The 10,449-nt window shown below is 37.8% G+C and overlaps 1 protein-coding gene across 1 annotated transcript in view; it reads left to right on the forward strand.

The window, feature by feature from the left end:
- The window catches only part of CNTN5 (contactin 5), a 237,301-nt gene extending 233,987 nt beyond the window's left edge, over positions 1 to 3,314 (forward strand). The window contains exons 23-24 of the mRNA XM_029285383.1: positions 2,069 to 2,237; positions 3,211 to 3,314. Coding sequence (XP_029141216.1) covers positions 2,069 to 2,237; positions 3,211 to 3,314 — 273 coding nt within the window. The remainder of the gene's footprint in view (positions 1 to 2,068; positions 2,238 to 3,210) is intronic.
- Positions 3,315 to 10,449: the final 7,135 nt, after the last annotated feature.

Consider the following 10,449-nt stretch of genomic DNA (forward strand, 5'->3'; position numbering starts at 1 on the left):
GACATGGATCCAACAAACATGTGGTTGCATTGAGCCTCCCCAGGACCCTGTCCACGTCCTCGGGCGAAACAGAGTCAAACTCCTCCCATTCAACCGTCTCAAGACCTGCTTCTGTCTCCTCCCCCTGGGCCGACCAGTCGGAGTCCAAGCCTTCTCGGATCCGCGCGACTTTGTCATGCAGATATTGAGCGAAATCCTCATGTGAAGGCCGGCCCTGGAGAAATTCTAAACGAATACTTCTGAATTGATTCCGAATGGGGAAAAAATGCAAATGTTGTGAGAAAAGTCTAGTATTATCATTTTGTGGTCGTAAAATATATGTTTTTGTGAATAGCTAAAGCAAGAGTCTCTAAACTTTTGGGACTAATGGGTACCTTTAGAATTTTGAAAGTATCTTACAAGAACTCCCATAACATTGTTCCAATCAGCAGAGATGACCAATCAAAAAACTTTCATTTTTATCAAAACATGTTTCCTACCAGCCCCTTTGGCCACAACAAAATGTTATCTATCATCTCAACTTACTGCTGTTTTATTTCTGAGCAAGAATGCTAGCTGGAGAATTTTGGGAGTTGAAGTCCACACATCGTAAAGTTGCCAAGGTTGAGAAACACTGCTCTAGAGCAACCTGAAGGCAAGACAAGAAGCAACGGATGGAAACTAACCAAAGAGAGAAGCAACCTAGAACTATTGTCTTCCTAGTTTTATTGACAACTATTAGTTAGGTCAGCGTCTTCTTTATGATATAGCCTGACATCTAAGCAGAATATCAAATCTTAACTTTAATGAAAAATTTAATACTGGATTTTTGTTCAAATGATTATTAACAAAAATATATGTCAACCAAACATGAAAATGGAATTTTTCTCCATGGGTTTACTCAGGATATTTTCATTTAAAATATACTTTGGCAACTTCATCTACATGCATCAAAACTTTGATTTATATTAAGAGAACATGGGGATGCAATCTTATTCCCTACTCTTTCTTCCCCTGAACAACTCATATCCATCCATGTCTCAGCTTCTAACAAATCCTATCCTCCCAATGCAGACAATTTTCATTGAAACACGGACTTCAAACAAAGCAGCAACTTTTACTTGTGGGAGAGACTAAAACTGAATGGAATTTGTGACTATATTTTGCATAGACCTCAACCAAGAACTATAAACAGGGCAATATTGCTGCTTGATGTTGTTAACACTACCCCATCTGGCATTAATTGGAGCAGACTGCAGCAAAAGCCATACCAACACTTCAATTTGACAATATTTGCAGTAGGATTTAAGGAAATGCAGAAGCCAAGGATGTCATAAATGCCATTTATGCCATAAATGCCATTAAAATTAATATTTTTATAGAGCAGAAATGCAAACATAGAGATTTGTTATGATTGTGTTGGGGATATCCAGCAATCTGTGCTCAAAACATCTGTTCATTATTATTATTATTATTTTTAAAAAAGGGCCCTTTGCAAGATTTCAACTTTCTTGAATTGCTGGAAATGGTTATTGGGCCACATTAAAAATATTATATATATTCAGTATTATTTATTTTTTTTATTTTCTGACACTTCTGTTAAAATATATGAAGGGGGGGGCATTTTTTTCCCTAGGACCATTGTTTTTCTTTAATCTCCAAGGCACACTAAAACATAATGGGTTTATTGGTTTTGGCTATTGTATGATGAACTAGCTATTTCAATTTTAAATATGGTTTCTAGCTTACAAGCCTAATAAAATCCATCCTGTTGTGGTTTATTTAGCAGACAAAGGTTCTCAATGGGCCAATATGTGAAATTGGAGGTTTTTAAGAAGAGCTTGGACAATTACTTGTTTGGAATGGTATAAGGTTTCCTGTCTTAGTAGGGGGTTGGACTACAAGATCACCAAGGTCCTTTCCAACTCTGTTATTCTGCTCTAGAACTCATATGAAGATACTAAAAGAGAACTTTCATTAGCCAAATAAATCCTAAGTTACAAGTGTTTATTCTGTTGCTATTTTCCTGAATTTGAATTAGATACTGATTGAATACTAGAGATCTACAGTTCTCCCTATTCTCCAACAGGTCTTGTTTAGGCAAGAAGGACACAGCAATAGCCAAGTAATTGAAACCCAGAAAACATCTGCAGTGGTGCTTCTCCCTGATGTAGGTGTCTATATCATAGAAGTCTGTGCAGTCAGTGAAGGAGGAGATGGCACACCAAGCAGCCAAATCAGGATACCATCTTTTTCAGGTAAGATAATTATCATAATCAGATAATTACATTCTTAATCTGCCACCATACCTAGACCTTATAAAGCAGGGGTCTTCAAACTTGGCCCTTTTATGACTTGTGAACTCCAACTCCCAGAATTCCTCAGCCAGCGTGCCTGGATGAGGAATTCTGGGAGTTGAAGTCCACAAATCATAAAAGGGCCAAGTTTGAAGACCCCTGTTATAGAGTGTGAGGCTATAAAACTGAGCTCTCTGTGTATTTCTACTAATGACCAATCAGACTTGATATACTGTTAATACAGTACGTTTAGATGTTCTAAGTATTTCCAATGTCAAGCTCTACATCACAGGCTAATCATCACAGGTTGTCATTGAATCACACACTGCGATATGAACATGTTGAAGTCTTAAAGATGCTTTTTTTTCCTTCAAAAGGCAACTGGACTGTTTTTTCTTGAGGAAAATAAGCTTCATCAGTTCTGGCTAAGAACTGAGAACTTCTCAGCCAAGAAGCTGTTTTCCTCAAGAAAAATCAGTCCAGTTGCTTTTTGAAGAAAAAAAAGCACCTTTGAGACAACTATGACCTAGATCAGGGTCTTCAAACTTGGCCCTTTTATGACTTGTGGACTTCAACTCCCAGAATTCCTCAGCCAGCCTGACCTAGATGCCTGGAATCTCCATAGACAGTTAGGGTTGAAGGCCATTACAATAGAACTTTTTCATAGGAGTGATGGTGTAATTATTGTTACTGCAGTCATAGGGCTGGTGGGTAGGATTATTGTGTTGTTGTACTTACGTTTTGTGGACTATTGTTTTACTTGATTGTTTCATCTTTATAATGTTACTGCATTTTGATGTTCTCAGTAAACCACCCTGAATCTGTCTGATCCAGAAACAGAGGAATATAATAAATAAGTATAACCAAGAGTACCATTTTCAAAATGTTATAGTAATTAATTCTTTTTCTTCTTGTTTTGTTTCAATCCCACCAGGTGGAAAAGTCACAAATTCTCAATCCAGGCTAAATGCTTTTACCACTTCTTCATCGACTGTAACATTTCTATTGGTATTGATGGTCCCTTCAACATCATGGTGAAGGAAGAAGAAAGAAGATCTTTCTCATTTCTCTGGTTGCTTTAGCATGGTAACACCAACGGATGGAGTTCCACAACCAGAGAGAAAGCAGAAGGCTAATTATCAAAGGAATCTCAAAGGTGCTTCTTCAAAAGAGAACTGGACTATTTTTTTTTCCTGAGGAAGAAGACGACGTTTCGCTTCTTGTCCAAAAGGCTTCATCGGTTCTTGGATGAGAAGCAAAACGTCTTCTTTTTCTTCCTCAGGGAAAAAATAGTCCAGTTGCCTTTTGAAAAAGCACCTTTGAGACAACTATGACCTGGATGACTGAGAATCTCCACACAGATATCAAAGGAATGTTTCAGAAATGCAGCCTAGTGCATCAAGAAGAATATTGCAGGCAGGAAATAACACAAAAATAATCCACCAGGTGTCTTCTCTTTGGTTTCCATAAATGTCCTCTTTGGGGGTAGGGGATGTTTTTGCCCAATAGAAAATATGCAGATTCTTTGATATAAACTTTTGTAAACTAATGGGAATTACATCAAATTTTATTTACCTTTTTAACTGTATCCATATTAGCTAGCACCAGTCTTATACCCTTCGTAAATTAAATGACTGAAACAGTGCGTCCATGTTGTTTGCACTGTTAAGGATTTTAACAATTTTATGGAAAAAAATAAATTATTTGGATTCTAGCGAATTATCCTTCCCCTTCTCAGAAGGCTGAGTTTTGTTTCACTTTTTTACTTGTCAAGAGAAAAATGCCATGATGTGACCCGGTTTCAAAAATGACTATAGCTAATGTTGCCTTTAAGAAAAAAAAACCCGTATAATTATGATCTTTGGTATGGTACGGTAATTTTTCCTCTGTTTTCTTCTCCGTTTGTATTCTCCAAGCACATCATAAGGCACTTTTCCAGATCCAAGCAAATCTGAAACATACTGAACTGAGAATAAAACTGAGGCCTCTCATTTTGTACTAGATATTGTCCACTACAATAAGGGAGAAAAATTGCTTATTTTTAAAAGCATAACTATACATGATAGGGAGCGTTACTGAAATCATTGTTGGATACTTAATCCGAGTCTTCAGCAATTGCTAACTGCAAGTATGAAATTAATGAAGAGAGACAAAGCTGTCTTCCCCAAACAGCTTTCTGTCTTTAGACCTTTATTTTTGTAGTTCATTTTTGTATGGTACTGTACTGTCTATATTTGGTGATTTAGCAAATTGGTATCAATAAGCATTTCAAGATTGGAACAATGTGGTCTTGCCTAGATTGTCCTTAATATGAACCAAGGACATTTTTTAATGTCCAAAATAAAAAGGATATGGTTGGGCAAACGCTTTTAATGTTCTCAGGCTTAAGAGTCAAAGCCTTTAACCTTTCCATATCCAAGGTCTAGCTTCAAAACAACCTGTAGTGTTGGATCAACTTTTAGTTCTTATCATCATCTCATTATCATCATCCTCCATCACCTCCTTCTCCTCTTCCTTCTCCTGCTCTGCCCCTACCCTCTCCCTAAGTGCCCGTGCATGTTATATTCTCATTTTCTCATATGCAACTACTTCTGTACCAAGGCATTCTATCAAGGGCTGAAAAGGGCTCATGAGAAAATGGATAGTGACAGAATTTGAATAAATCAATGCTAATATCAAGCTTCCCTGCACATACTTATGAGATCTAGCTGTAGCTTCATTGTGCTTTCTTTCTTCCAGAACATGTACTGTAATGGAACTTTACATTACATTCAAGAGAAGCTGAGTTTTTCTCAATCGAAACCCAAATAATTGCATCCTGGGTTGTTTTTTTTATAGTGGTCTTCCCTGCTTCCTATCATCTTCAACCATTCTATTCCAAAAGACAGGGTGGGGACACAATGGGGGGGGAAAGCCCTGTAGTGTTAAATTAGTAAAAGAAATGTACTAGAGAAATATTTTCCCAATGCAGGTGGTGGAAAATATTATTCATAGGCACAGAGATTTGGCTTTGCATAACCAATAATTTGTATTGACAGCACATTCCACTGTTACTGGAATTTGCTTTTGAATACAGAATAATAGAATTTGAAAGGACCCTGGGTGACTTCTGGTTTAAACCTGCTCAAGCAAGAGACCTATAACATGGCTGTTCAGTCATAAAAAAATTCCAGTGATGGAGCACCCACAACTTCTGGAGGCAAGCCATTCCACCGATTAATTGTTTTCATTGCTAGAAAATTTCTCCTTAGTTCTAGCTTGGTTCTCTCCTGGGATAACTTCCACCTTGTTACTTCTTATCCTGCCCTCAAGTGCTTAAGATAATAGGTAGATCACCTCTTCTCTATGACAACCTCTCAAGTATTGGAAGTCTGTTATCATATCACCCCTAATTTTTCTCTTTGATAGACGAGACATACCCAGTTCTCACAAGTGTTCATTGTCTGCTTTGACCTTCAGTCCCTTAATCATCTTTGTTGCTCTTTTCTGCACTCTTTTTAGAGTCTTAACATTTTTTTTGTATTGTGGTGACCAAAATTGGACACCATATTCCAAGTGTGATTTTACCAGTGCAGTATAAAGTGGTACTAGCACTTTGTGTGATCTTGATATTATCCCTCTTTTGATGCAGCCTAGGACTGCATTGGCTTTTTTGGCAGCTGCAGTACACTGCTGGCTCATACTTAAGTGGTTGTCCACTAGACCAGGGGTCCCCAACACCCAGGCCGTGGACCGGTACTGGGCTGCGGCATGCCAGCAACTGGGCTGCACAAACAAGCAAAGCCCCATCCACGGGATGCAGGCAGCACACAAAAACATGCCCCCTCCGGTCCGCGGAAAAACCTCTCACCATGTAACTGGTCCCTGGTGCCCAAAAGGTTGGGGACCTCTGCACTAGGACACCAAAATCCCTCACTGTCACTGCTGTTGAACCAGCTGTGGCTTTAAAAATATGAAAAGATAAACATCATCAAAGTATATCAGAAGCTTACCATTCCTCCAATGAAAATTAGATTTTCATATAGAGCCTTTCAAAACTGTCAGATGGGATTGGTGAATGACAATTCCAGACATTACTAGGTTATACTAGACCTCTGATGAGATTATTAGAACATCATAGATCTTACTGCATCCTTCCCAACATGTAGTGGTCACTTAACCATTACCAATAAGAGAATATTTGTACTCAGGGTTGGATTTTGGAGTACTTGGTGCTCTCTGAGTTTGGTTGGTTGTTTGCTTTCATTACCCAACTAGATAACATAATCAGTGCCTTACTTAAACATAACCATCAAACCAGGGCTATGTTGGTAACTTCCACATGACTAAAATCTACATATTGTAACATTTACATGGAGATGCACATAATTTGATTGGAAATTACAAAATATAGTGGGGAAGCCTATGACCACTATATCTATATACCTCCTCAACTTTGCTGCTAATTATTGATGGGCTTTACAGCTACAGCTTTCTATTTTTCTTAGTATTTAGCAGTAAAGCTCACCTGTATTAGTTGCTCTTAGAAAAGTGTTCTGAAAATAGGGTGCAGAATCATTGCTAGTAGTATAAAGCAGCAAATGGATGAGCTATCAATATCAAGACATAAAACATTATTCCTCTTTAGCTCAAAAGATTTCATTACTATCAGCATAAGGACTTTATCACGTATGAGTTTGTGCAGGGTTTTTTTTTCAAATAATATTTAAAAACCCTGAACTTGCCAGTAAGTTAATTTTAGACAATGAACTTGAATTCAGAAGGAGGGTTCTTTAGATGGAAACAAGTCAAATCCAGATGAAAACTGGAGCTGTTGAAATCAATGGCATTTAAGTTAAACGTGTGTTACTAAGTCCCATTGACTTCTAGTATTTGACTCTAGATATTAATAGGTCTCAGTACAATCAAGTTGTGCTATCTGGCATGCTTCAGTTGTGATCATTCAGCCATGTTGCATTTCAGCAGACATCTCCTTTTCTGCTTGTAGTCTTATAGCCTCTGCCCATAAATCATCCCCTAATGACACCCTACTAGAGTTTACCCATCACTATCAGCCACTCATTACGATCAGCCATATGTTTTCTGTTTTTATTTTTCAGGATAATGATGAATGGCATATTAAAAAGAAAAGCTCTTTGAAGAGAACCAGAATTCTTTATAGACATGTTTGTCATTTCATTACCAGCAACATGAACTCAACACACTTCAGCATCCATGTTCATGACCAATAATATTTTGTGTTTCTGTCATCAGTAAGATCTACTGTAGCAGACTACCATAAGCAGAGCAGCAGTTGCCTTGGTTAACATGGCACCCCTAAATGGCCATGATTTACTTAACTGCCCTGAAGTCAGCCTCATGTAGGGTCACTACAGATAGACAGGTATATGATATGCCTGGACAGAAGCTAGCTTTTGCATCTACAGCCTATTAATAAGCAATGTTATTTTTTAATTATTGCCATATTACCATATCTATTAGTTTATCAAAGAAAACATCTCCATCTCATGCTCCTAATTCGTTGTTGTCATTGTGGGTTTGTTTACTGCAAACATGAATTCATTCCTTACAGTTTCTTTGGATTGCTGTGTAACAAAACAGTCCAACATAATTAGAAAGACTGTATTTTTGTATAATGTCCTAATAATTGAATGTGATTGGAAGGGAAAAAAATACAATCTTGGCTTAGAAACCAAAAACAAGATCCAACTCAAAAATGTTAGAATACTTGTATACAACTTGTATATATTTACTATATATAATGGTATATACTATGTGAAAGACACAGTAAAATACTGGTTCCTGTGTACTGTTCTTGTAACATTAGATCTTTTTAATAAAATATTCTCTTTTTATTGACTTTTATCTTATGTCCTGTCAGATGCTAAATCATGTGGTTTCGTTTGTCCATGTCCAGAACAAAGGTAAATGGAGATTATTTGGAAGAAAATGTTTGAGAGGGTAATCATTCAAGGTGGCTATAAAATCTCTGCTACATATGAATTCTTTATCTGTTTAGGGTGACAACTGATCCAATCGTAAGATATCTAGCAACATTTCCTGAAAACCTCAACAAATAATTTCACATCAGTAGGATCCACTTGGCCCCAAAGATATCTGAATCATTTTTTTCCAAATTGCATCAAACTTTTAAAGAAGGAGCCATTCCCATTTTTAATTAAAATAACCATATCACCAAATGTTATTTTTTTTTTAGATATGGGGAGTGGGATTGAAGATGCATGTAATTCCCAACTCTTCCCCGCCTTCAAAAAAAAAAAAAGCAAGTAATTACATCTTTTTTAAACAACATGGGATGCAGGGAAGATAGTTCAGACTTATGCAAGTTTGAAGACAGAGAAGGAAACTCAATGATCATGTCAGAAATGGCGAAGAAAACTATGGTCCTCTTACAGTATTCCTCCAAGCAGTTGCAAGATGCATACCCTGTAATCCCAGGAAAAGATTCAACTGCATAGTAATGCTACATAAATTCCCCACATGTCATCCAAAGTACATTTTGCCACTGAAGAGGAAGCATTGCAGAACCAGTTTGATGCAGTGGTTAAAGAATCAGACTAGAAATTGGGTGACTGTGAGTTCTAGTTCTGCTTAGCAACTAGAACAAGTCACTTTCTCAGAGAGAGGAGTCCTTCTAGGACAGTGTTTCTCAACCTTGACAATTTTAAGGCATGTGGACTTCAACTCCCAGAATTCCACAGCCAGCATTGCTGGCTGTGGAATTCTGGGAGTTGAAGTCCACATGCCTTAAAATTGTCAAGGTTGAGATGAGAAACACTGTTCTAGGAAGTAGACAAGAGCAAACTACTTCTGAAAAATGATGCCAAGAAAACTGCAGGGTCTAGTCCTGGCAGTTGCTAAGAATCAAAAACTGACTCAAAGGCACACAAACACATACACACAGAGAGACAGAGACAGAGACAGGAATCACTGAGTGATCAAGTATTTGAACTGAACTTCTACCAATTTTCAGTGGCCGGGAACGTGCAAAGGTTACACTAAGCAACCTCAACAACAAAAAGCAAGACGTTGGGCTTGACAAGTACTCTGGTGTACATTGTCATATTAGGAATGCAGCTAGAGAAGCTCTCTAGAGTGCCTATCCAGTGCTTTGCTCAATAGAGCAAGAAATCCATTCAGCTCTGAAGTTCCTGCAGTGGCACGCAATGTTATCTATGGCAATGTTTGACTTTGAATGGGGTGCCAGAGGCAGTGATTGGCAATAAATTCTATTCATTTCATTAAATTTAATTAAAGTTAGTTGATATGATTACTCTCCCATCATATATTTAATCATTTTCCTCTCTTGTTACATTAAAAATTACAATTGGTAGCATTTGGACAGAACAGCCAACTAGTAACGCAATCATAGTTTCTGGGAGATCAAATAATATCAAAAACCTCTGTTCTTGGTTACAGGATTTCTATAGCAGAACAAGTGACGCTGCTCTTCCAGATGCCAGGATAATCTGACAAAAATGTTGAGGTAGTCTCCTCAACCGGTTGAGATCTTTAATTTACTGAGGGTCTATATTTAAAAGAACAGGTGTTTATGAATAAAATTGAAGGGTATCTAGACTAAACCCAAATATTTAAGGTCCAAAAGAACAAATAAAATGGATGAAGTTTTGTGCTCCAATATAAATATTGCATCTTCTGTCCTTATTACACCTCTGCTCCATGAATCTCACTGGCTCCTAGTCTGCTTCTAAGTGTAGTTCATGGTGTTGTTATGACCTTTAAAGCTTTAAGGCATAGTTCCAGACTACTTGATGAACTGCCTGGTTCCACTAAGAAAAGCCTGTCCTACTCATGCTGGCAGAGAGGGCCTACATCGGATCTCGTCAGTCAAAGAATTCTATCAGGAACATCATACCTCCTAAGACCTGCCCCACCCTCTCATCCTTCCACAATATCCTGAAGACCTGGCTCTGCCAGTTGGCCTGCGGATCAAATAGGGGAGTTCCATGCTGGAGGTGGCTGCTGGATTGATGGCAGACTCCATCTCTCTCGCCCCACCCCTTGCTCTCTGTTCCCCATCATCCATCTTTTTGGTTATCCTATTGGTGTATTCTCATTGTCTTCTTTTTCATTGTTTATTTTATTGTTCTATTATGTTCTGTTTACACTCTTCATTTTTTCCCTTTTATTC

This window comes from Protobothrops mucrosquamatus, unplaced genomic scaffold (genome assembly GCF_001527695.2).
Source record: "Protobothrops mucrosquamatus isolate PMUCROS unplaced genomic scaffold, P.Mucros_1.0 scaffold1591, whole genome shotgun sequence".
Classification (NCBI taxonomy): Eukaryota; Metazoa; Chordata; class Lepidosauria; order Squamata; family Viperidae; genus Protobothrops; species Protobothrops mucrosquamatus.